Raw genomic sequence first — 27,808 nt, 5'->3', positions numbered from 1 at the left:
TAAAAGATGTTGTGAGCCAATCGTTTTTATTTCTATTAAGTTTGGAATTAAGGAAAATATTTAAAATATATAAATATATTATAAAAAATTTGAAGCTTATATCGAATTACATGAATAATTTTTGTGATTTAATATATAAAATTAATATTTTTATTATTTATAATTTTACAATTTAATAATTTTATTTAATAGCTGTTTTTCGAATACAGACCATCAAAATTTGGGTAGAAAGTGAAATTTACTAAGTTTGCGTTCCATCGGTGCAATTTACCCTTCGAAGCAGTGTTCTTCCGGCTCCGGCCATTCTCCACCTCTCTCGACTACTCTCTCTCTCCGTCCGCGAATCTAACTGATGGGCAACACGTCTTCAATGCTCACTCAGTACGATATCGAAGAAGTCCAGCAACACTGCAACCACACCTGTGAGAACTTCTTCCGTTTCGATCGTCATCTCCTTGGTAATTTGGGTAATGTAGAGTTTTTCGAGGGGTTGATTTTGGTCTTCGTGTGCAGTTTCGCAGCATGAGATTGTTTCTTTGTACCAGAGGTTCTGTCAGATCGATCGCAGCTCCGCTGGCTTCATATCCGCCGACGAGTTCTTGTCGGTTCCCGAGTTCGCTGTCAATCCTCTGGCCCAGGTTTGTACTCACACACACTCTCTCTCTCTCTCTCTCTCTCTCTCTCTCTCTCTCTCACACACACACACAGAGGTTTGAATTTATAGAATTTTTCGATTTTCTTTCAGAGACTGATGAGGATGGTGGATGGATTGAACTTCAAGGAATTTGTGGCTTTCCTATCTGCATTTAGCTCTCGTGCAAGCTTGCAACAAAAAGTTGAATGTATGGAAATTCAATATTTTTAGTTTTGACCATTTTACTCCCCTCTGTCTCTCCCCGACCGCCCTCAAAGTGCCATTTTGGCTTTCTGATTTTGGCAGTTATCTTCAAAATTTATGATTCGGACTGCAATGGGAAGGTATCTTTCGATGATTTATTGGACATTTTGCGAGATTTGACCGGGCAGTTTATATCCGAACAGCAAAGACAGGTCGGATTTAACTGAATGCTTTATGAATGGTTAGATTTAAGTGAATACTTTATTGCCTTACGCCACTCTAAATAGTCTCTGTTTGGTTTCTTACAAAAATGTTGTAAAAGGAAAATTATTGAAGAACTAAATTTAGATTTCTTCTTCAGTTCAGTAGGGGAGCTAGGGCTGAACGAGAATGAGCCCACACACACATACATTCACACTCACATATATAGGACCTCTGTGCAATTTATCCAAATACTACACTTGTTTGGCCCGGATGATGTGACTTCACCCCTCTGAAAAATCCAAAAAAATAAAAATAAAAATGTAAGCATAAGATCAAAATTCTATCCACACCCTGCATACTCATCTTTCTCTTTATGTCTTTCCATGTGGAAAGAGAGGAAGGGGGAGCGGGTGTGGGGGAGCTTTTCAAAGAAGCAAATTTTTGGGAAAAATAAATGTGTTTGTCAATTACATTGCTTTTCTCTAAAATGAAAAGCATAGGAGGGTTTGCTAAATGGTTAACGTCTAGGTTCATGCTTCCTTTTGTAAATTATCTTTGTAAAATGAAATCTCATCTTTGACTTTTTTTATTGGAAAAAGTAAAGATGAGACTTCATTGTCTATGATGAAGTTTTAGTGTGGGACAAAATTCAAACTCATGAATCTCAAGGCTAAGGGCTGCGTCTTAGGCACTTACAAACTTTCAACTAAGCTTCTCTTGGAAAATAAATTTTGGAGATTTGCTGCGGAAGGTAAAGGGTATTTGGAAAATGGGAAACAATGATTGCCAACAAAATATTGACCAAATATTTTTTGGGGGAGGGTGGTTCTCAAATGGTGTCTCCTTTTCCCATGAGGTTGGCCTAAGGGGAGGTTGATTGGGTGCTATGAAGGGCAATGGGGATATTATCTAAGTTTGTTAGGTTTGTTGTGGCAAATGGGAGTTGGATCAAGTTCTATTTTGATGTGTAGTGTGGTGTTTCTGCCATAGGAGACTCTTTTCCGTGTTCAGATTAGCTAGGGATAAAATTAATTCTATGGCCAATGTGTTCTCAGTTGGGGGTAATGGAGCTGTGTGGAATTTGAGGCTTGGAAGAAAGGCTTGAAATTGGGAATTTGATTGGGTGGAAAGTGGAAAATCTGTTGAGTATGTTCTATAGAACTATAGAACCAAAATATATGTAATATGGAGGTTGCTATCAAGTTGCTGGTGTAAAATAGCTGTAACAATCCATTTCATTGGAAAGAAGTGGTGAGAAGAGAAAAGAAACTTATAAGAAGCAAAGAGAAGAGAAGAGAGAAAAAACTAATTTCTCTAATCATTGTTTGTTTTAATGAAAGAGAGAGTGAAGAAGAAGAAGAAGCCTTAAGTCCCATTAGGTGTGGTCGAGTACATGAATCCTTTTGAGAGCATTTTCCTTCTATGACTTAAGAGTTATTAAATCCTTTCTCATTGCGTCATTTCAAGTTATTTCAGGTCTATCCCTTTATTGCGTATCTATTTGTTCCTTAATTTATCTTTTAATGTTATATCACTCATCCACCTAACATTTGCATTTCAACAATTTTTACTTTTTGTACATCTCCTTTCTTAGTTACCCAACATTCATTCTGATTTATAAAGCCTGCTTGGCCTTATAGTCGTCTTATAGAACGTTCGTTTTAGTTTTTAAGGGTATTTTACTATCATACAACATGCTTGACACACTCTTCCATTTTACCCCTCCATCTTTAACTCTATGTATTACATCTTCTTCAATTTCCCTTCCTCTTGCATAATAGATCTAAGATATTGAAATCTATTAGTGCTACTAATTTCTTGATTATCAAGTTTAATCTTCTCTCCAATCCTCTCCCTCATGTTATTGAAATTGCATTTAATATATTTTCTCTCATTTGTACTAATCCTAAGAGCTTTAAACTCTGAAATGGTTCAAAGTTTTAACTTAGATTCCATACCACTCCTACTTCCATTAATCAAGACAATATAATCAGCAAACAACGTAAATCAAGGGATCTTGTTTTGGATAGTCCTAGTGAGTTCATCAATTACTAGAGCAAAAAGATAAAATAGTTTTTGTTGTTGATCACCTAGGCATAAAACCAAATTGATTCTTTGAAACTCTCATTTCTAGTCTTATTCTTTGATCAATTACCCTTTCTCCGAATTTAGAGGAGCAAAATGTAATGCTTCTTCCACTTTTTCCCCCCTCTCCCCTTCTCTCTCTCTCTCTCTCTCTCTCTCTCTCTCCGTGTTCACTGAACCAAATGAGTGGCGAGACAGCATATATTTTCTCTTCTCTTCTCTCCACTTTTTTGCAACCAAATGGACTCTTAAGTGATTTAGTAATTTTTTAAAAACTTGATTGATATTAACACAGATGAGGAATTTCCCAGGAAGGCTGTGTAGAGACCCAAAGTTCCGAGAGAGAGAGATTTCTTGATTTCATGTCTTGAAAAGTGCTACTCGTTACTCTATTATTTTGGAGCTCTAGATTGATCTCATGTCTTGAAAAGTGCTACTTATTACTCTATTATTTTGGAACTCTAGCGCTCATTTCTTCTTTGACATGCAATACACACATGTACACAATGTAAGGTCATTTGAGGGGCTGTTTGGTATCACAGTCAAAAGGAATGAAAATGAATACTAGAATTAAACTAAAAAGTAGGAACTAGAAACAAAAACAAATTAAAAATTGATTGGACAAATGCTCAATTTTTGTCCTCGAATCAAATAACAATTAAAAAATTATGATTAAAATAATGGAAGTAAAGGATATGTAAAAAAAACTTACTATTAATTCTTTACCCCAATGGTGTGAAAATCATGTCACTGCGTTGGATATGAGGACAATTTGTAACACTATCACCATATTTACCCCTTCAAAAATGCTAATCAACGGTTCATTGAATCATTGATAATACAAAGAAAATTTGATAGGTTGAATTAGTAACACATTTTCCTAGATTTTGAACTAAGAGGGGGTGAAATGCATGTTTCAGAAGCTGAGTTTAATTTTTAATTCAATGCTCTCTGATATTCAGTGTGATTGGTTGCCTTTGTAAGCCTGAGTTTTTCTTTTTCTTATTGTATTTGATTTTTCTTGTTTGTTTTTTGTTTGTTGTATTTCTTTCTTCTGTATTGTCTAGAGGATTTCTCATCCTCCATGTAACTCTTTCACCTTAAATAATTTTTTTTTTCTATAAAAAGTTGGATTCAATTTTATTGGTGATTGTCTTGGTATTGTTAGCTGGGGATATGATGTTTAATGATGAGATTTAGCCCATACTTCAATGAAGTTACACAAATTGTATATAAAAAGACAGTGATTGCATTCTGCTGCTGACACAAGGTCTTTTGTGCATGTCTGTGTTTTTAGCTAGTTTTGATGCAGGTCCTTGAGGAAGCAGGCTACACAAAGGATTCCATGTTAGTTTTATCCGATTTTTTGAAGGTATTAAGGCATTTGTTTCTACCATGGATAGTATTTGGCACACTGAAAGTTTCATCACTTAAAAAAATTGATTGACTTGTTTATGTAAATTTTATAATGGTATTATCATTAAATTCTGTGACCTCAGGTCTGTATCTTTCTTTACCTCTCTCTCTCTCTCTCTCTCTCTCTCTCCCCTCTGTACAAGTGCACGACAACAAAATTGTCTCATTGGACAGGAGTATGGCAAGTTCTTTTTGTGGAATCTGCTTTAGATGATGAGGTGGAAGACATGCATTATGATTTGGTTGTGGATAATTTTTGTCAGGCCTTAATGTGTTTGGAGTTGATTGCAATTAATTCTTATATCTCTGTTCTAAATTATTATTGGAGCCTTTTGAGTGGTAGGCAAATTTTGTGCAGATTTTGCAGCTTATATTATGTTCAAATTTATTGCATCTAGCAATTATAATGGATCTCTCCATCTGAAATTGCTTCAAGCTCCACTGTAGTTGCCTACATGAAAAAGCAACTGTCGTGGTTCTTGCTTGCATGACCATGAACTTACTTTTGGGCAGCCTTTGTTAGTGTTCCTTCAGTTTTGGCGTTCATTGTCATTTATAAATTTTTCTCCAAAATCGTTGGTGTGACTGTCATTTTTTACTTAGTGTTTCCTTTTTCAACAGCTTAATAACTAGGCCATTTCATGTTTATCCTTACATTTTGGATCGTGAGTTGCAATGCCAGTTTGTTCCTGTTGTAAAGTGAGTAATAGAGATTGTGAGTTGCAATGCTGTTTTGTTCCTGTTGTAAAGTTAGTGATAGAGGAGAAGAGAAGAAGAGAATAAGTGCAGAAGAAAAGAAGAGGAAAAATTTAGGCAGCAGTATTCTTGGAGCATCTGTACAGCTCCTGCTCTGCCCTCTTATATATTAATAATAAAATGACAGTAAAGACAAAATTGACCCCATCCACACCATATAATTAGTGGAATAACATATTCTCTTCTAACACTCCACCTCAATGCTGGAGGTGTATATTTATCACTTAATCCCATATCCGTACAACCATTAGACAAGGCAGACTTAAATAACGACTTCGTGAAAACATCGTCTAGCTGATCCACAGATTTTTATAATGGCAGCTTGATTATCAAAAAAACACATTCAGGTTTGGTCACCCAGAATCTTCTCTCTAATATAAAAGATTTCAACCACATATTCTCACTCACATTATGAGTCATAACTCAAAATTCTTCTTTATTACTCTATCCAGAAGTTTGTTTCTCACTATGCCAGGTAACAAGATTACCCCTCACAAATGTACAATAACCATATATAAAAAAAATAATAATAAAAAAGAGGTGAGAAAAGGGTTTTTGATAGGTCAAAATATGTGAAGTACTATCATGTCAGTTACCCAGAGAGAGTGAGAGAGAGAGAGACCTTCACTGGTGGAGCATTTTGCCATTGAGTGGATTTGGTGAATCTTTTGTTGCGAGCATGCTCCTCCAGCCAATTGTTGGCCATTGAGTTGATTTGTTTAATCTTTCATTTTATTTTACAAAGTCAATGGGGGAGGCTAAAATTTTCATTGGTGAGAAGGATATTTCTTTTGTGGAGAGGTGATTTTCTCAAAATTTCAATTATCGTCATTTTTTTCCATATTTCTCTTTTAAGGGTAGAAAATGGCTTTCAGATGAGTTAGATACCTTTCTATTCCCAAAAACCACAAACCCATGGCTTAGAACATTTAGAGTCCTTAATCACTTCTTGTGTCAAGACTGAGAGTGAATGATTTCATCTATGCATGGATAAGATCCCAAGTAAGTGTTCCATACAAATCTGTATTCTAGAAGGATTAGGGGCATGGGGCTTGAAGGAGGTTTTGGGGGTATTGAAGGGTTCTATAGAGTGAATTTGAGCAGACACTGATGATTGTCAGGTTATGCCAAATCTACATTGTGCAGATTGTGGCTCCACAAATGTGCGTCAAGTGGCAGGGATATTGAACCAGTTTTTCGATGAAAGTTGACAACTTGCCACAGAGTTGGGCAAGGTTTGAACCCAGTGATAATGGTGGAACTCTGGTGAGAGAAGCCAAGGGAGGAAAGAAGCTGTGATGGGAAAGCTTGGTCCAACCGGGGATTCAAGAAGGATATCCATGAAATTTAGGAGTCAAAAGGGAAAGTTTTCAAACAGCATAGAGGTGTTATTTGACTTTCGTTTTCCTGGACCAACTAAGGCAAATTTTGGGGGTTCTAGGTCCAACATAGAGCCACCTGCAGCCAAACAGTAAAAGACAAGTTCTTAGAAATGGGCCTTAATGGGCCCATTCAAAGAAAAAAAAACGCTTCTAATGCTGTTGGGATGGGTAGGCTTCAGGCTATGGGACAGGCATTTGGGACAAGAGCCCTCTTTATCAAGGGAGGGATTTTTTTGGGCTAAAAAAGGGTAGATGCTTCAGAGGCCCACTTTGCCCATTAAGAGAAATTGAGAATTTCAAAGAAGAGCAGGTAATGTAGCCGAAAATTTTAGGTGCTATGAGAAGAATTGTTCACCAATATGGATCCAAACATTATGAAGATTATTGAACATATGTGAGTGAATAAAGAAAAAGATGGATGATGAAGGTTTATGCAACAAGAAAAGAGTGAAGGAAATGATGCAATTTAAGACTCAAGATGAGATCGGAATTTGCAGACAATGAGGATGGGTTACAGTCTTCTTATGACCTTGAGGCAAAAGAGTTGTTAATTGAACGATTGAGTAAGGGGGATGGAGGAAGGGGTGAAGAAGGGCTCGAACATTATGGAGGATGGAGAAATGGGTAGATGAAGGCAAAAGACCAGAAATGAAGTTAGGATGTTAATGGGAACTAGTCTTTCCATAGCGACTACAAGCACCCATTCTGATATTCTCATATATCCTAACAACCCGTCTAGCCCTAGTTTTACGACAAAGGACATTGAAAATGACCTTTTGGAAGCTTAGGGGAACAATGCAATCCCGAAGATAATTATCCCATTGCTGTGTTGTTTCTTTCAAATTCTGACTATTGAAATGCCATAGGGAGTTAGAATCTAAGGGGAATTGTAATACTTTGACCCCTTTGGGGATGAGAGTGAAAACCAGGCCCAAGAACTCTTGATTCCAACTGGGGATTAGGTTAGGCTTAAAAAAAGGGCATTGGGGGAGAGGAAAAGGACCAACAAACTGAGTAGAGAATTGGTTAGATTAGCTTCAATTAATTATGAGAAGGGGAGTAGGATTTTAGGGGTCATTAGTGAGATTGAATGAAGCTTCTATATCAGAATGTTAGAGGTTTAGGGGATGTATAAGAGGAGAATTGTTAAGGATTTGGTTGATAGAGTCAGTCCATATATTTTGTTTTTGCAGGAGATCAGACTAGGAGAGATAGATGCCCTTTTCTTTCGGAGTATTGATACTTTAGATTAAAAAATGGATGTCTTTTCCTTGTTCAGGAGCCTCGGAGGGGCTATATAGTGGCTTGGGATGCTAGACTTGCCTTGTTTGAAGACTATATGGGGTCTTGTTCTTTGTCGGTTGTGTTAGAGGTTGGGTGTTGGGGAGTGGTGGTTCACATTCATTTATGGCCCTATACAGTTGGCACAATAGTTGTTGTTTTTTTTTTTTTGAATTAGCCAACTTGTTTGGACTTTGTAGTCCGTGTTGGGTGGTAATAAACTCAAAGGAGAAGTTTAGGGGCTAGAGGGTGACTAGTAGCATGAGGAAATTTGACTTTTGTTATTCATGAATGTGGGCTTGAATAATGGCTGTTTCACTTGGGTGGCATCTGGGTATTGGCAAGCTTTGTTTCACATTTGTAGATTCCCTCTTACCAATGTTTGGGAAGACTTGTTTCTGAATATTGTGCAAATGTTGTTGGTTAGGCCAATTTTTGACCATTGCTTGTTACTCTTGGGCTCCAATCCCATTCAGGGGCCCTACTCCTTTTAGGTTTGAGAATAAGTGGTTATCACACCCTTATTTTTGTTATATTGTTGGATATTGATTGAGGGATTCCCATGTTTAGGGGTAGGAAGGTATTAAAATCATGATAAAATTGAAGTTTGTCAAAAACAAGTTAAAGGATTGGAATAAAAGAGGTGTTTGGGAATATCGAGGATAATATTTTTGTTTGAAATCATTTGTATGGATAGGTTGGAGAAGTATGGCTTGTTGGGGGATGTAGATACAACTTGAAGGGTTAATCTTTGCAATGAGCTGGAGGTGCTTTTGTTGAGGGAAGAGAGGAGTTGGCGTAAAAAATCAAGGGGTTACCTTGGTTAAAAAGGGAGTGGGTCATAATTCTAGGCTTTTTCACAAGGTGGCTAATAGGAGGAAGAGAAAAAATCTTACTTAGGAGTTGGGAGTTAGGCTTGGGGAGGGTGGTGGGGATCATATACAGATTGGAATGATGATATCACAATTTTTTATAAATTACTGTACACTAAAGAATGTAAGAATAGATTAATGGTGGAGGAGCTTGATTGGAGACCTATTAGGGAGGAGGCTGCAAATTGGTTGGAGAAGCCTTTCAAATTGGAGGAAGTTAGGAGGGCTGTTTTTGTCCATCCTCATGGATACGCAGGCGGAATCACACAAAGTCACACACACGAATCAATCAACAAACACTAATGCAATCACTCGATGATGAAATATACTCAAGAAGCAAATATTCAGTAATGAGAAGAATGAAAATACAACTAAAGACACAAGATTTACGTGGTTCGACAATTTGCGTACGTCCACGAGAGCAGCACCTTCGTTTCCATTATGAACAATGTCAAAGCTTACCATAGGGTTACAAATCATTGATTATATGCGAACCCTAAACGTACAGGAACCTTAGATCTTATCTAAACAATCCCTGTAACAATCCCTGAAGGAAATCCTTCTGATTAGCCCAATCTATTGGCCCCTAATTTGAATTTACGTAAATTGCGCCAACTGAAACCGTCGACAGTTTAGGACAAACCGTCGACGGTTTGGAGCAGAAAGAAACACCTCTGCATTTTGCTTGAAATCGTCGACGGTTATCCCTCTGCTTGCAGACTTCTCTCATGCTTTTGCCTCTCGCTTCACGTAGCTTTCTCCAGTGCATGCGCTTCAGCTCAAAATATGAGCCACATCCCCAACAATCTCCACCTTGGCGAATATTCACCACCTTGGAAATGTGAAAGCATGACTGCTGCTCTACTCGGGACAATAGATTGGGTCCGTCTCCCGTATAGAACTTGGAGACGTTGATCAAGTCCAAGAAATGCTTGAACTTGTCCGTTGTGACTGGCTTCGTAAGCATATAAGCCGCATTATCAGACATATGAACCTTCTCAAGAAGAAGTTCCCCTGAAGCAATCAGTTCCCTGACCTTGTGATACTGCACATCAATGTGCTTCGTCCTCGCATGGTACACCTGATTCTTTGCAAAGTATATGGCACTCTGACTATCACACTGCAGCCGAACTCCATCTTGCTGGACACTTAGCTCTCTGACCAACCCTGTAAGCCACAACGCTTCCTTGGCAGCCTCAGCCACTGCCATGTACTTCGACTCAGTAGTAGACAAAGCCACGAGCAACTGCACCATAAACCTCCAAAAAATTGGTCCTCTCATAAGGGTAAATACGTATCCTGTGGTAGACCTCCCGTCATCCAGATCTCTTGTGTAGTCAGCATCCACGTACCTTACTACTGACGGATCACTGTGTTGTGCACTGAACACTATGCCATATCCAGTTGTAGTCCTCAAGTACCCGAGAATCCACTTCATAGCATCCTAGTGCTATCGACTCGGATTCGAGAAGAACTTGCTCACCACATCATGTGCCAGGTTCGGTCTCATACACACCATGACATACATTAGACACCCCGCCGCTCTAGCATAGGGGACCCTTGACATATCACGAACCTCATCGTCTGTCTTTGGGCATTGAGCAGTAGACATCCTGAAATGACTCGTTAAAGGCGTGTTTACCGGCTTAGCATTAGCCATTCTAAACCTCTCTAGCACCTTCTCCACATAGCCGCCTTGAAATAACCATAGTTTCCTTGCAGCTGTGTCCCTTCGAATCTCCATGCCAAGTATCCTCTTGGCTGCACCCAAGTTTTTCATGTCAAACTTGTTTCCTAGCAAAGTCTTCAACTATTTTACCTCGGTCATGTCTTTAGCAGCAATTAGCATATCAACATACAATAGCAGAAATATGAGAGACCCGTCCACAAGTTTCCTCACATAGACGCAGCAATCATACTCAAACCTCCTATAGCCGATATCGGTCATATAGATGTCAAAACTCTTGTATCACTGCCTCGGAGACTGCTTTAGCCTGTATAGTGACTTCTTTCGTTTGCAGACTAAGTGCTCTTGTTCAGGTTGGCTGAATCCTTCTAGCTGTGTCATGTATGATGTAAATCAACTCGTCTAAATCACCGTGGAGGAACATCAATTTTACGTCCATCTGCTTGAGATGCACGTCATGTTGTGCCACCAATTCAAACACTACACTGATGGAATGTGCCTGACTACAGGGGAGAAGATTTCATCATAATCTACTCCCTTCCTATGCGAATACCCTTTTGCTACCAAGCGAGCCTTGTACTTCTCCTTTTTCCATTTTGAAACTGCTTCCTTCTTCTTGTATACCCACTTGCATAGTTGCATCCAATTGCCCGCTTCCTAGCTGGAAGCCCCACCAAGTCCCACGTCTGGTTCTTACGCAACGACTCCATCTCCTCCGCCATAGCGCCTGTCCAGCTATCCTTCTCCTGGCTATGCACGGCCTCCTAATAGGTAATAGGATCCCCACTGCTGGTGACAAGCGCAAAGACACCATATTGTCAAAATCGTACCTGAGGGGTGGCCTGACGTCGCATCTGGGTCTGTCTACAGCTATGCTATGACGTGATTGCTGGTCATCTGAGCTAGAACTCCCCGTGTCATCTCCACCCTGAGTTTCTAGCTCCACCTGCACCGCTAGTTGATCTCTTAGGCTAGGACTCCCTGCATGTCTGCCCTGAGTCTCTAACTCTACCTGAATCGCACGCTCATTGCTGCTGTGATTTTCTGGCATCTGTTTCTTTATTTCTTCCTAAGTATGCCGCAGCATGGCTTTCTCATCGAAAATCACATCTGTACTGATCACCACCTTGTTTGCCACTAGATCCCATAGTTTGAATCCTTTCACGCCTTTTTGATATCCTAGAAAAATGCACCGTCTAGACTTCACCTCAAGTTTAGATCTTTCCTCATCAGAATGTGCGCATAGGCCGGACACCCAAATACCATAAGTCCAGAGTAGTCTACTTTTTCTCCTGTCCACACCTCCTCAGTAACTTTCCTATTCTGTGATGCCCTTAGTGATCTGTTTATCAAGAAACATGCCATACTAACCGCCTTGGCCCATAAATTCATGGCGAGCCCAGCTTGCAACCTAAGGCACCGAGCCCTTTCAGCTAGGGTTCAGTTCATCTTCTCCGCCACATCATTTTGTTGCGGTGTCCGGCGTACTATAAAATGCCTTCTTATGCTCTGTTGCTCAAAGAACTCTTTAAATCCCTAGTTTGTGTACTCAATTCCATTGTCTGTCCTGAGGAATTTGATCTTTTTCCCAATATGATTTTCCACTTCAGCTTTCCACAATTTAAACCTGGCAAACGTCTCCGCCTTGTGACGCATGAAGTAAACCTAGATCTTTCGTGAGTAGTCGTCGATGAAACTTACGAAATACACATGTCCCCCTCGTGATGCCACTCTCACCGGTTCCCAAACGTTCAAATGAATGTAGTCAAGTACTCCCTCCGTGACTCCGTTTTGTGCATGGCTGTCATGAACTGAACCCGGTTCTACTTTCCAAGCACATAGTACTTGCAGAACTCTAGCTTACATGATTTTACCCCCTTCAGAAGATTCCTCTTGTGAAGTTTCTTCATCCCACACTCTTCCATATATGCCTTAGACGCATATGTCACAGAAAAGTACTGTCAGACTCGGACTCTACGACTGCAGCTCCACCTACAACCGTTGAACCCAGAAGTGTGTATATATTACCCGACATTCTCTTTCCCTTCATCACTGTCAGAACTCCCTTGCTCACCTTCATTACCCCACCTTTGAACTTGTAACTGAATCTGTTACAATTCAAGGTGCCTAGCGAAACCAGATTCTTCCTCAACTCTGATATGTGCCTCTCATCACACAACATCCTCACCACACCATCGTACATCTTGATTTTGACATTCCCCATCCCGATCACTTTGCATGCAACATCGTTCCCCATCAGAACAGAACCAAAACTAGCCAATCTGTATGTAGTGAACCAGTCCTTGTTGGACGTCATATGACACAAACACGCCGAGTCCAAGATTCAAGAATCTGCGAACTCATCCAACCCCGATGATATCGAGTGCATATCACCGTCACCGCTCCCTAAGTCTCCTTCAACTACATTCGCCTTTGTTGACGAACCTTCTTTGCTTTCAGCAACTCCCTTCCTCCTTTCCGGATACTCGAATTTTATGTGTCCTCTTTTCCCGCACTTAAAACATTGCACGTCCTTCTTCTTCCTGGACTTGGACCAAGCCCTATGGTTGCTTAATTCACCTCGGAAACTGCTCCTCTCACGATCCTGATTCAGTTTAGCCATGAGCTTTCGGCATGTGAACCCTCATCACTAGCCTTCTTCCTTTGGCGGAACCCCAACAATGCACTCATGATGTTCTCCAACTCTAGGGTTTCTTTCCCCCAAGTTAGTGTCGTAACCAGGTTTTCGTATGTAGGAGACGTTGGTAGGGAATTCAGTAGCATCAATGCTTTAACCTCTTCCTCGAACTTCACGTCAACTCGTTTTAGATCACTAATGATCTGATTAAAAGTGTTGATGTGTTGAGTTAGGTCCAAACCCTCCGCCATCTTAAACCAATAAAGCTTTTGCTTAAGATACTCCTTGTTCATAAGCGACTTGGACATGTACCGGCTTTCGAGCTTCAACCAAATTGCAGCCGGTGATTCCTCATCTATGACATTGCACATCACGTCATCGGCCAAACAATGTCGGATAGTGGACACAGCCTTTGCTTCAAGCTCCTTCCAACTTGCGTCGTTCATGTCGTTCGACGTCTTTCCGTACAAAGCCTTTGCCATCCCTTGCTGCACTAGCAAGTCTTTCATCCGTCGTTGCCAAAGCCCGAAATTATCAGTTTCATCGAACTTGTTGACATTGAACTTCATCGAAGAGACCCCAGCCATTGTTGAACCAATAGCTCTGATACCACTTGTTGTTTTTCGTCCTCACGGATATGCAGCGGAAGCACACAAAATCGCACACACGAATCAATCAACAAACACTAATGCAATCACTCAATGATAAAATATACTCAAGAAGCAAACACTCATTAATGAGAAGAATGAAAACACAATCAAAAGACACAAAATTTACGTGGTTCGGAAATTTGCCTACGTGCACGGGAGCAGTACCTTCGTTTCCTCTGTGAACAATGTCAAAGCTTACTATAGGGTTACAAATCTTTGATTATATGCGAACCCTAAATGTACAGAAATCTTAGATCCTATCTAAACAATCCCTGTAGCAATCCCCGGAGGAAATCCCTCCTATAAGCCCAATATACTGGCCCCCAATTTGAATTTACGTAACTTGCTCCAATTGAAACCATCGACAGTTTAGGCCAAACAGTCGACAGTTTGGAGTAGAAAGAAACACCTCTGCATTTTGTCTGAAGCTGTCGACGATTAGAGCCCAAACCGTTGACAGTTATCCCTCTGCTTGCAGAATCGTCTTATGCTCTTGCCCCTTGCTTCACGTAGCTTTCTTTGGTGCATGTGCTTCTGCTCAAAATGTGAGCCATATCCCCAACAAGGGCTGTATTGATTTGGATAGAGGGATAAAGCACTGGGTCCAGATGGCTTTATGATGACCTTTTTTAGGATAGTTGGGAAGTGTTGAAAGATGACATCATGAGGTTTTTTGGGAAGTTCCATCATAGTGGTGTAGTGTGCAAGAGTATTGACCTTAGTTTCATTGCCCTCACTCTAGAAAAGGAGCGGTCTAGGAGGGCAAAGGATTTTAGGCTGATTAGTCTAGTGACCAATGGTTACAAGGTTTTACTAAGGTTCTGTCAAAAAGAATTGGGGTGTTGTTAGGGGATACAATGTCAATGGTTTGATATGCTTTCGTTAAAGATAGACAAAGATACTATTTTGGTAGCTAATGAGGTGGCTAAGGGTGGGAGGAGGAGGGGGAAGGATGGAGTGGTTTATAAATTGGATTTTGGAAAAGCCTATGACATGGTTATTGAGGTTTCCTTGATAAAGTGTGCAAAAGAAGGGTTTTGGAACATTATGGTTTAAGTGGATTACTGGGTGCCTTAGTTTTTCTAACATGTATTGTTAATGGCCAACCTAGGATTGGTTTAGGGTTCTCAGGGGTTAAGACAAGGGGAGCCATTGTCACCTTTTTTTGTTTACTCTCATTGTGGATGATTTGAGTAGGATGGTTCTTTGTGTTTAGGATTTTAGGGTGATTAAGGTTTTAAAGGGAGGGAGGAGGTGATGATAATATTTTTTCCCTAGAGAATAGTGTTAAGAAGTTCTACAAGGTCCTTACTTTTTAAGAATTTTTGAGAAGATTTCAGGGAAAAGATAAATTCGTTCAAGAGTGGTTTAGCGGGACCACCTTGTTAGTTGGGAGGTAATTAGGAGACCTAAAAATGTCTGGGGAATTGGGGCTTGGCAATGTGGTTTCTAAGAACATTTTTTTAATGGAAAAAGATTATGGAGGTTTCCCTTATAGAGTCTAATTTCTTATGGTATTGGGTCATAAAAGCAAGTGTGGAATTTATTGGAAGGGGTGGGACACTAATTTCAGTTTGGTTTGCAAAATGGAATGGGATAGGAAAGGAAAGGAATGAAAAAAATTGAATGGAGTGCATGGTGAAACCAAGTGATAAATTCGATTCCGTTCCATTCCTACGTACCAAATGTGTGCCGTATGAGGACTTGGGGGAGTGGAAAAGTTATCCATGTGAGCTCCCGTTTGTTTCTAGTAACTTGTCTTTTCGTTCCTCTTACTTGTCTTAAAGGGGGTAATGGTGATAGAATGGTGTTTGTTTGGACTTTCTTTTGTTTATAATGCATCAATTTTAGCTTTCTATTTTTCAGAAGGGGGGGGGGGGGGTTCTCTTTCTTGAGATTTCCATTCCTTTAGGAGCCTTCATGAAAGAGAGGTAGATGGGCTTACTACTTTATTTGGTGTGCCAGATTCTTCTTTTCCTACCTTTTTTTTTTTTTTGGGCCGGGGGGGGAGGGGGGGGTGTGGGTTTGGATTGGAGTTTTTTGGGGTCTTTCTCTTTAAAATTCTTTTTGAATCATCTTATAAAATATTGAAATCCTAGCTCTTTCTGTTTGAACAAAGATGTTTGGAAAGCAAAAGTGCCTTTGTAAGATTGTGCATTCATCTGGACACTTGTTCTAGAATCTAAATAGGATGAATATGAAGACTCTATAAAGATAAGGAGACCTTATAAAGCTGTTAGTCTAGATATTTTTACGTTGTGCCATGAAGTAAATAAGACTAATGTTCATCTTTTTCTTCACTGTTGGGTGGCAATGTATCTGTTTAACACTTTATTCTCTTATTATGTTAAGGTTTGAGGGGCTCTACAGAATGTGTACAATTTTTTGTTGGTGAATTTTTGGGGTTTTGGGAAGAGTAGTAGAGTTTGGACTTTTTGGATGGCGAAGTGTATGCTATTTTGTGCGTTCTTTTGGCTCGAAAGGAATGCAAGAATTTTCAAATATCAGAAGTCTATATGAATTCACTCTGGGAGAAAGTTACTTCTTTTTTGCATCTGTTTTGGCACATTCTATTGGGGCTTTTGGGGATTTGTCGCTGTCTCATGTCCAAAGCAATTGGAAGACAGCACAGATGAAATTTGGCTTCACCTTTAATGCAGGATATCCTGTTCTACTTTTCTTGTAATTATTTTTATAACAGGTTTTATCTAAAAAAAAACCTTTGATCATCAATAGGGCTAGCCCCATATGCATCAAAGTATCCCATCATCTCAGTTTCTTTGACTTTTATGCATCAAACTTCTACTGGGAGAGCTTGAGATACCTTAGAATCCTAGAGGCAGCATCCTGGTGTTGCTGCTTAGGTTTTCCATAACCTCACTCACCACCCCCACAACATAGGATATGTTAGGACTAGTTATAATCAAGCACATCAACTTGCCAACCAATTGCCTATATCGACGTCTATCTTATGTGTTTGGTCCAACATTCCTACACAAATTCACGTCGGGATACGTGAGTATCAACTGGTTTAGCTCCCAACATACCGTGTTACTTGGTAGGTCCAAGTCATATTTTCATTAGGATGGATTCACCGTACAATCTCAACACTGAGAAAGTAACACAGTACCAAAGTCCTTGGTTTGAAATTTTGATTAAAGATGATGCTTGTTATCTGCAATCCTATTTTGGTCAATGCCAGTGATGATTATGTTATCAACGTAAAATACGTTTAGTGATATTGAGTTGCTAAAAATTAGGAACTAGCAAATCATACACACACAAAATAGGTAGTTTTGTTCACCAGTTGATGTGATCCACCAGAGAGATAAAGAAGCAAGAAAAGTCACCTCTCTAAAAATATGGAAAACTCACCACTATAGAGATACATAGTTTAAAATATGAAGTTCACCACCCACAAAGGAGAAACAGTACTAAAGAGAAACAACCAATGGCCAAAGTCTCAAATTTTTTTCATTTAAAAAAACTCTCCTACCTCCTAATACACGACTGGTATGCTTTTATAGGGAGAAGCAAGATTAGGTCGTGGGAGAAAATTAAAGGGGGTCTAAAAGGAAGATTCTTGCTAGAACAGTATAGGCAAGAACTTTCTTTTTAGCTACCTCTTCGTTTTCTTTCATGACGTGATCTTGCTTCTTCTTTCATGAGCTCTTTGCTTCTTGATATTTTTCCACCATAAAAAGCATATTTTCTGAGTTTTACAACAACCAGCTTCACTTTGCATTCATCTGAGTACTCAAAGATCCTCTCAACAAATTGAAGCCAATCAAAGAAATCATCAGGTTGCATTCTCCCCTCAAATATTGGAATATTTTCTTTTTTGTCAGAATCTGAAGTGCTGAGTTATCTGTATCTCTAGAGGGGTGACTTGCTTTTGTGAGTTCGTTGGATTACATTGAGTGGGGAGCAAAGATGCTGGTCCACAATTTTATGAACTGAATTTGTTCACGTCATTTAAAACATTCCAACAGCCCAAATTTACTAAAAATCTTTGAGAACACTCCTGTGTCATTAAGTACCACACTTGCCTCCTTTTTTTGCAGACAAAGAGTGGATAAAATCAAATGTAGAAACCACCATATTAACTTTGTCAAACCAAGCTTGAGGGGACTTCAGAAGACCATAAATGGCCTTCTCCAACCTATATACATTGCCATCCTCCCCTTGAGCGGCGCACCCATAAGTTTTTGTGTTTATACCTCTTCCTGCAAATAAGAAGGCATTCTTGAGAGTCAACTGGCATAAGGGCCACAACCAACGAGATCAATACACAAACACAATTTAGCCAAACATTAGGAGGGAATGTCTCAAAATAATGAATGCCATATGTTTGGGTGTACCCTTGGACACCAATTGAGCCTTTAGTCATTAGATTAAGTCATGAGGAAGATGATTGATTGTGTAGACCTAATGACACTTGACCAAATCCTTAACGTGAGGAAGATCCACCAAGTCCCATGTCCCTTAAGTGGTCAAGGCATCCATTTCTATATTCATTGCATGTTTCCACCCGAAATAGCCAGTGCCTTCAACATGTGAGGAAGGTATAATCTGTATGTAGAGGAAATAGACAAAACAAAAGAACGTATAGGACTAGGAAGGTGAAGAACTGAAACACAATGAGCTATAGGATACACAACTAAGGGCTGCTGAATACATATTTCTGTGCCTTTCCAGTGACCAGTTGGCAAATCCAAGTCATGCTGGGCTGGATCTCCAGAACTAGAAGTTGGAACAATGAAGGGCAAAAAGTAGGCTGCATGGTGGTAGTGATGCATGTGCCTGCCAATTTTCATTCATAAACCTTCAATTGTTTCTCTAGTCTGTAATTGATGGATTAGTAGCGGCCCAAAGGAATCAGAGTAGGAACTCAAAGATCAGCACGTGAGGGGCCATCACTTGGGTAGGACATGTGCAGCTCGATGTCCAAATCTTTGCACTTGAAAGTTGAAACATTTGCTGTTACTTGCTGGCTAGACATTTGAAGTTGACTTGGTTTGATTTGAAGTATTCCATAGGGTATTTCTCTTGTGCATCTCCACTAGTTGTCTTATCAAACTGAAGGCTTGATGTGGCTCTAGGTAGATTACACTACATCTCCTCCTCTATTTAAGTGACAACCTGAGCTGCATCTCCAACTACAATAAGGCGGCATGTAGCAATTTTGGATGCAATAGTTAGCTTCAACTCTTTCTTGTACAAAGCAATCATCCAATCCTCCAATCGTTCCATGTCTGCATGGGAAGCCACGTGATGGAATTTATTAGTGTAATCAACTATTGTGTTCTTGCTTCAAATTGAAAAGTTATAGGTGGACACACTGCTTGTTTTGATGGTACAAACTATTCCTGCAGGACTTGCTTCATCTTATCCCATTTTCTAATTTCATCATATTTCCTCCTCCTGAAGATATCTTGCTGTTTAATCGACCGAATTATATATTTTCCCTTCAATTTGGATTTGGCTGGATAAAACTCATGGACTTCTTTCGTTCATGTTTTCAAATCATCAGGAGGGCACATTAAAATCTGAAGCTTCTAGAAACCCTATTCAAATGATGATTTTGTTTTCCGTGCAGCTCAAAAGTGTGGGAAGCAGCATAGCTGTGAGCCTTTTGTGTTTGGTAGGATGGTTGGCGAGTTGATCAGTATTAGTAATGGTCTCCAAAGCATTCTCATTATTTTTCACTGAATCGGACAACAATTCCACCTTTGCAGATGATTCAATATTTTAGTCACCATGTATCCTCTTTTTTTTTTTCCTTCTTTTTTAGCAATTTTTTTTTCCAGGCCAAGTGAAATATGGATTGTCCGGCTAAACAGAAAAATATAGCAAGTGTATAAAAAGGCAGGGGCTGGAAGGTTATGGACCAAGAGGTATGAGAGTAGAAAGGAAAGAAGGGAAGAAGAAACTTGGAAGAGCTGCCAGGGTATCTGGTCCATGAGGTTTTCTCTGGTGGACTCCAGCAATGATCTCTGGTGAGGTGGTAGTTCTGAGGATGGGAACTCAAGGGTGCTGGTGTGGGTCTTGAGAACTCTAGAGCTAGATGAGCAAACAAGAAAAACAGCAGCGAGGAGTACTTCTGGTGGTGTGTGGCAGCAGTGGCAATGGCACTTTAGGGGCTGTTTGGTGTCATTTTGAAAATTATGAAAATGAAAAACAGAAATGAAAACTAAAAACTAGAAACAAAAACTAAAAATCAGAAACCATCAACTAAAATTAAAACGCTGTTAATATTTCTAAAACTAAAACAAACTAAAAACTTGATTGAACAAATGTTCATTTTTGCCCTTGAATCAAATGACAATTAAAAAGTATGATTAAAAAAATATAAAAAAATACAAACTAAAAAAAATTAAAATATTATAATTATTTTGCTTAGTTATTATGACAATCTTATTGTATATGAAAATTGAAAAAAATAGTAAATACTTTTTAATTGACTTTTTTAATCTTTTTTTTTCTCTAATTTTTAGAAAATTTATGAATGTTTTTATCTTTAGCTACATTTTAAATTCACATGGTCATTGTATTTTAATTAAAAATATGTATAAAACGACTCATTTAATCTACTTAATATTGGATGTTGATGTATTTTGGTGACAATTTATCAAAACAACTAATATCTGGTTTTTCCAACAACAAAAACATAAAACTAGCAATGTAAACAAATGTGTTGCTATAATCTGTTTCTTCACTGTGCAAAAAACAAAAACAAAAGACAGAATGATACCAAACAAGCCCTTATCTTCTAGCTGGTTCCTGATCACTGATTATGATTATGCTGAAGATTTTGGGTGGTGGCGGCTTGAGCTGATAAATGGAAAAGAGGCACCTGCTATTTATTTCTTTATTTATTTTATTATTTTTCATTGTTATTGTTATTAATATTTTTTTTTTTTCGAAGATCTGCAACTTGTTATGATAATCTGGTGACTTCAGAGGGAACTCTGAGGGAAGAGGGAAACTGATGCGAAAAGGGGTTGGGGGAGGGAGAGAGAGAGAGAGTGATGAACGAAGAGGATCATAGATAGAGAAGAGAAGTTGAATTGAAGGAGTCTTACGGGAAACTTGTTGCAATGAGGGAAGGACTGAAAATGGAATGGGAGGGAGTGAGGTCCATGAGGAAAAAATAATTAGGGATGATGAGTGGATTAGAAATGGCAGAAGTGATGAGATTTGGGCTCTAACACCAAATGATGTAGCATTGAGGGGGGAAGGCAGGAGATGGGAAGGAGAAGGAAGAACAAGATACATTTGGTTGGGGTGGGGAAAACAATTTCTAAATTTTAAAATTCACCCGAACTGTTTTTACATCACTTCAAAACTCTAATTTATGGGAAAGATTTACAGAATATGAAAATTACAAATAAAAGCTTCAGTCACATTAATTTATAAACAAGTCCTGACATACACAAGCCTAACTAATAATTAAGCTAAAGAAAAATTCATCCAAAACTGTTTTTACGCGACTTTAAAACTCTAATTGATAGGAAAGATTAAATACAAACCATGAAAATTACAAATAAAAGCTTAAGATACATTTATTTACAAACAAATACGTGCATACATAAACCTAACCAATTATTAAACTAAACACTTTTGGATTTAAGATCCGACAAGCCCTTGACCATATTCTTTGGAATCAATCTCCAAACAAAGTCCAAGCAATCCATCCAATGCCCGGCTTCCCATCTAGATCAATCAGCCTTCAATAGTACTAGGGGTAGAGTTAGAACAAAAAGAGCTATTATCTCTGTGACCTGAAGCACAAGTAGCTGAACCAACAGAATGAAAAACTTTATAATATGATTTACAAGGTTTTAGGGACTGAAAAAATTGAGAATACCTGTCATATGTGATAAGGTGCTATAGTTAATAATCTGAGGATTGGAGGTGAAGAGACAAGAAGCCATGTTGTGCTTGTGTGGGCCATAGTTGTACCAGATAATACAAGACCTAGCTTGGAGCTAGTACCATATGAACTATGTTATTAAACTCCTTTTAGGGCATACTGGAAGATGTGCTGATGTAGGACGGGAATGATCGACCTAGTCCTACGGTTCAACCCTCACACAAGCACATACACTCAAAACACTTTGGATTAAGAATTCAATTAACTATCATAAATATCATAAATTATGCTATATTTCACATGTTGGGTTTTTGAAAATGTGTATGATGTCCAGAAAATAAGTCCCAATAAGTGTTTACTGATCAGAATCTAGTTTTATGCGAAAGATTGTTAATTTCAAAATCAAGATCACAAGTTCTAAGCTAACAAGCTATCATTCATACAATTGATTTTAGCTAGCAAGTATCAATATTGCAATCTATGGATTCAAATGGGTTATTCAAGTATGGAATTTTAGGCTACTAGCAATGGTTCACAAAATACAGCAAGGATTCAAGCAAGTACTGAATTTACCAAGAGATTTTGTTGGATGACTTGACGTTGTTCAACATGAGTTAGACTAGGCCGTAAGTCCTTGAAACAAGCTTTGAATCCCCAAGATGAACGCAGCAATGGAGTATAGGGATGGTGGCCGTGTGGGTGTTTGGATGGGGTGGTTGTGTGGGTGAGAGGGAGGAGATGGTGATGGTATCGCTGGATAAGAGTGGTCTCTCACTACTTGATCTCCGGAGAGAACACTGTAGCCTCACACTACACAATCGATAGATTGGACAAAGCTAAACAAGCTTCAACAAAAGGAATTCTTTCAATATTCAAACTTAGTTTATTTTTGAGTTCTTACAATGAAAGATATAGGGATAGCATGGGGGACAAGGCATTAACAAGCTTAGCTAGCATGGGGGGACAAGGCATTACTAGCTTACACTTTCCTCACAAGCATGGGAGACAGAGATAATTAATACTCACTAAATCCTAACAAATTAAATACTCTCACAACTTACTAAGCACACACATGCAAGCTTGGTTGTCTTGCAATATTACATATTAAATGTAAAAACATAAGCCAAAAGGAAGTCAAATTCGTGTTGGGCCCATGGAGCCGTGTGGGGTCCACATGACCATTCTGGGGCCCACATGGGTCTTGAGGTGGATCTTGCTTCAATACTTCACTTGGTCTTCAAACACCTACAAAACAATTTGAATGATAGTGGACATCGGGAGGTCGGCCACGTGTCACCATGTCGGCAAAGGAGTGGACATTAGGAGGTCGTCCACGCGTCACCATATCTGCAAAGGAAATGGGTAAGGCATGTTGATCCCTATCATGTGCTCATTATCTCATTGGGATGAACATGTCTACTGAAAAAATGTACTTCAGTGTCACCATTCGCAAAAAAATTGCTGGCTCAGGCAGGTTTGGTGGAGATTCTAATAAAGATCAACTATGTGGTCTTTTCTCTTGTAATAGGTATAAACACACAGACCACCATAATGACAACCTATTCCATGACCTCCCCTAGAAAGTTTAAATGCTGTAATTTGCATGCTTACACTATGAAAGCTTTTATTTGTGAATCCATGAGAGCACAAAGGTTTCATAGGAGGCACGGTGCTGCATAACCAAACAGAAATCCCCACACAGCAGGGAGGACTAGTTGAAAACAATTTAAAGCCAACCAGAACAACTGCAGAAAGGAAACACTGCATTTGTGGCAGAAAGCAGTGCACTTAACAACACAGCTTAACATTCTAGGAGTCCATGTAGAATACAAACAGCCACCGACTGTAGCAAAACCAATAAGCGACCTAACAGCAAATTGGGGCTGATTGAAAGAATGAACAGTAACACTTAGGAGCTTCATAAGATCCGTCACTACAGCAGCCGACTAGGACAGGCCTCCAATAGCACAACATCTCCCTGAATCATTTATGACATATGGTGTGGGCAAAGAAAGAAGCATTTGAAGACTTTAGGAAGCAGTCACTGTCCTTTTGTTTACATACCCATCAAAAACAAAGTTTCAGGCCTCACAACCTAGCCATGATATAATCAGGCAGTGAACCAATCAAATAGCCTCACTGTACCAGTCAAATTCAGCAACCAATGCAATATTGCACTGTCTGCAGGAACTGTTAATTGAACAACAACTGAGCCACACAGCTACTTGATATCACACTTGTGCAACGATGTGCTGAGCATCCAACAAGAGACACACATTTTGAAATGAATGGAGAAAGGGGTCTTCAAGTGATTCTCAAACCAGATGGAGGTTACTGAAAAAATAAATAATGAACTGTGATATGAATGGTAGCTGTGACATTGTATGAACAGCAGTGATAAACTGTAGACAGTGATTGTGTAAAGTAGTATTGAATAGTAATTTCAATTGGTGACTATGAATAGTGATGGTGAATTAACATGGAGTATCTAACATGGTTTTGATACCATGTTATTATTGAAAATATCTAATTTGATTATGAGAATTACAGTCTGTGGGAAAACCGTGTATAATTAGTTAGCTATTTTAGGATATTCTTTTAATAACAGATTGTATCCTTAGAATTAGGCCTATACAGCTAAGTTTCCTATTTTGTTAGGGTGTCCCATAAATCATGAGATTTCCTATTCTGTTAGGGTGTCCCATAAATCATGGGATTTGATTTATTTACTTTTTAGGAATGCTAGGATTGTTGTATATATTCACATGTAATGTTCAGATCAATACATAACTCTTTTCAATTTTCGACATGGTATTAGAGCCAAATTAGGCTCCAGTAGGGTTTCAATTTTTTTCAGTCTTCATCGCTTGTATTTCTAGCCTTCATTGCTGGTTTCTTCCCGTCTTTGCAGACCTTTGTTTCTGCCAAACAGGGCTTGTTTCGTCAAAGCCTTAAAAACTTCTATTTGCCTTCATTGCCAATTTTTCTCTTCTATGGGTTTCACTTTTGCCCAGTCGTCATCATCATTTCTGCTTCTGGCTGACATCATCATTGATTAACTGATTGTTCAAGCCTTCAAGATGTCAGAAATCGTGGAGACTACTACTACAGCCCAATCAGAAGAGGTAATCCGACCCCAACAAGTAGGAGAATTGTAGAATATTCATGCCTCCTACAGGTTAGATGGAAAGAACTACCTTAAGTGGTCTCAACTCATTCGCACAGTATTGAAAGGGAAGGGAAAGATTAGCCATCTCACGGGTACAGGTCCTAAACCAGGGGATCCTAAGTTTGAAGCATGGGATGAAGAAGACTCTTTGATCATGGCGTGGTTGTGGAATTCCATGATTCCAGAAATAAGTGACACATGCATGTTTTTGGCTACTGCAAAGGACATCTGGGATGCGATTCAGCAAACCTATTCCAAAGCTAATGATGCGGCACAAGTGTATGAGGTCAAGGTAAAAACTATGGCTGCAAAACAAGGGAATAAAACAGTCACTGAATATGCAAATCAACTGAAATCCATGTGGTAGGAATTGGATCACTACCGGGTGATAAAAGCAAAATGCTCCGATGATGTAGCGGTTCTAAAGGCCTTTATTGAACAAGATAGGGTGTATGATTTTCTGGTTGGACTTAATCCAGAGTTTGATCATGTGAGGATACAGATTCTTGGGAAATCGGAGGTTCGAAGCTTTAACGAAGTAGTGGCTATAATCTGAAATGAAGAAAGTAGAAGAGGGTTGATGCTTGAACCACAAATCACTGATAGTTCAGCTATGGTGGCTAGTGGTAACAATAAATCAGCCACAAACATGGAGAGAGGAGCAACACGTGAAGGAGAAAAAGGTGGCCGGCCGAAAACCCAAAATCGTGACGGATTATGGTGCACTTACTGCAAGAAGTCTCGTCACACCTGTGAAAAATGCTGGAAACTTCATGGAAAGCCTCCAAGCTGAGAATGGGGCCGAAAAGGAAGACAACCATGGAACAATGGACAAGTCCACATTGCTGCAGGACCACAAGGTGAATTGACATCGCAGGAGCTAAGTAGTTTCAACCAAGAAGAGATTGAGAGGCTGAGATTACTTATCAACAGTCTTGGAAAACCTGAAGGATCTCGAGGTACTTGTTCTTTGGCATATTCAGGTGAGCTTCCATCTTTTTTTGGATTAAATGTCTCAGATAAAACCTTTACCAACTCCTGGGTTTTGGACTCAGGAGCAACCGATCATATAACCCATATATCCAATATTTTTTCAACGTATACTCCATGCCCAAGCAGTAGGAAAATAGCCACAGCAGATGGATCTTTGACCACTGGTTTCAATACCCCACAGCAAAATGGGGTAGCAGAGAGGAAAAATGGCCATCTCCTTGGAAAAACCAGAGCGTTTCAAAAAAATGTGTCTGAGGTGTTTTTGGGGGGAAGCAGTTCTGACAGCCACTCATCTGATAAATCGTTTGCCTTCAAGAGTCTTGGGTTTCAAGAGTCCTATGGACATACTTTCCACATTCTACCCAGACCTAACCACTCCAAACAACCTTGTTCCTAGGATTTTTTGGGTGTGTGTCATTTGTCCATGTTCATAGTCACAACAGGGGGAAATTAGATCCGAGGGCTCTAAAATGTGTCTTTGTGGGCTATTCTTCGCTAAAAAAGGATATAAGTGTTACCACCCTCCGTCAAAAAAATTCTATGTCTCGGTGGATGTTACGTTCAATGAACAAGAGTCTTATTTCACTAATCCTTATCTTCAGGGGGAGAATTCAACTAGGGAAGATAAGGAAGATTTTTTGCTTGATTTGCCATCAATTCCTATGTCGAAAACCTCAAACCCTATACCTGTACCTCCTTGTTCATCTTGTTCCAACCATGTACTTGAGAGTTCTTCTGAACCTGTGCCTGAAACACCAAATGAACCCAAAGAAAAGACCGATTCTGCTCCTAGAAATACCATATTTGGCAAGGTGTTCACAAGAAGGAAGATGGCTGTTCCTGAACCAATGCAAGTCCAAGAGTCCAACTCAGATCGTTTGAATGAGGTAACAATTGTTAACCATCCATTGCAAGATGAAACTGAATCTCATGTTGATAATGATGACCAGGACCTTCCTAATGGCACTCGAAAATGAACAAAGCAACCATTGTAACCTCTTGCACATTTTTTGTCGTTGAAGAATTTTTCACCATCCCATAGAGCCTTTCTTGTAAGCCTAAATACCATCCCCATTCCTACCACATTATCTGAGGCGTTGTCCAATGGAAAATGGAGACAAGCTATGAATGTGGAGATGGAGGCTTTGGAAAAGAACAAGACTTGGGAGTTGGTGAAGTTACCAGCTGGAAAGAAACCGGTGGGCTCTAAGTGGGTATATACGGTGAAGTATAGGGCAGATGGGTCAATTGAGAGATACAAGGCGCGGTTGGTAGCCAAGGGGTATACTCAAATCTATGGGATTGATTATTTAGAGAACTTTGCTCCTGTTGCAAAGATGAACACGGTTAGAGTATTATTATCACTAGCAGCTAATTATGGTTGGGAGTCGCAACAATTTGATGCCAAGAATGCTTTCTTACATGGGGAACTAGAGGAAGAGATTTATATGCAGGTTCCACCGGGATGTGGGAAGAATTTGGCTGCTCGCATTGTGTGTAAATTGAAAAAGACATTGTATGGCCTTAAGCAATCACCACGAGCATGGTTTGGGAGATTTGCAAGTGTTATGTTGGCCTATGGGATACAAACAAGGTCAAGGGGATCACACACTGTTCATTAAACACTCTCCTTTAGGAGGAGTTACAGTCCTAGAGTATGTTGATGACATAATAGTGACAGGAGATGATGCTAAGGAGAAACAGGTCTTGAGTCAATATTTGGCTAAAGAGTTTGAGATTAAAGCGTTAGGGAGATTGAAGTATTTTCTCGGGATTGAGGTTGCTCACTCTAGGCAGGGAATTTTTATCTCTCAACAGAAGTATGTCACAGATCTTCTTAAGGAAACTGGCAAGACAGCATGCAAACCAACAAGTACTCCCATGGATTCTAATCTTAAACTTGGAAAAGCTGAGGAGGATGTCGCAGTAGACAGAGAAATATATCAACACCTGGTAGCAAG

The 27,808-nt window shown here is 39.4% G+C and overlaps 1 protein-coding gene across 3 annotated transcripts in view; it reads left to right on the top strand.

The window, feature by feature from the left end:
• Positions 1 to 212: 212 nt before the first annotated feature.
• Positions 213 to 27,808, top strand: part of LOC131157816 (uncharacterized) — a 30,252-nt gene continuing 2,656 nt past the window's right edge. For 2 of the 3 annotated variants that reach the window (XR_009137320.1, XM_058112214.1), the window contains exons 1-5: positions 213 to 422; positions 514 to 638; positions 746 to 842; positions 941 to 1,050; positions 4,425 to 4,499. Coding sequence is in view for 2 of the 3 variants with exons in the window: in XM_058112214.1 (XP_057968197.1) it covers positions 353 to 422; positions 514 to 638; positions 746 to 842; positions 941 to 1,050; positions 4,425 to 4,499 (477 nt within the window). In the remaining variant the exon portion in view is untranslated. Of the gene's footprint in view, positions 423 to 513; positions 639 to 745; positions 843 to 940; positions 1,051 to 4,424; positions 4,863 to 27,808 lie in introns of those variants that run through there. The other variant, XM_058112213.1, reaches the window with a different exon arrangement.

Source organism: Malania oleifera, chromosome 6 (assembly GCF_029873635.1).
Source record: "Malania oleifera isolate guangnan ecotype guangnan chromosome 6, ASM2987363v1, whole genome shotgun sequence".
Classification (NCBI taxonomy): Eukaryota; Viridiplantae; Streptophyta; class Magnoliopsida; order Santalales; family Ximeniaceae; genus Malania; species Malania oleifera.
Note: the sequence above shows the minus strand (reverse complement) of the source record. Positions and strands in the feature narration are given on the sequence as shown.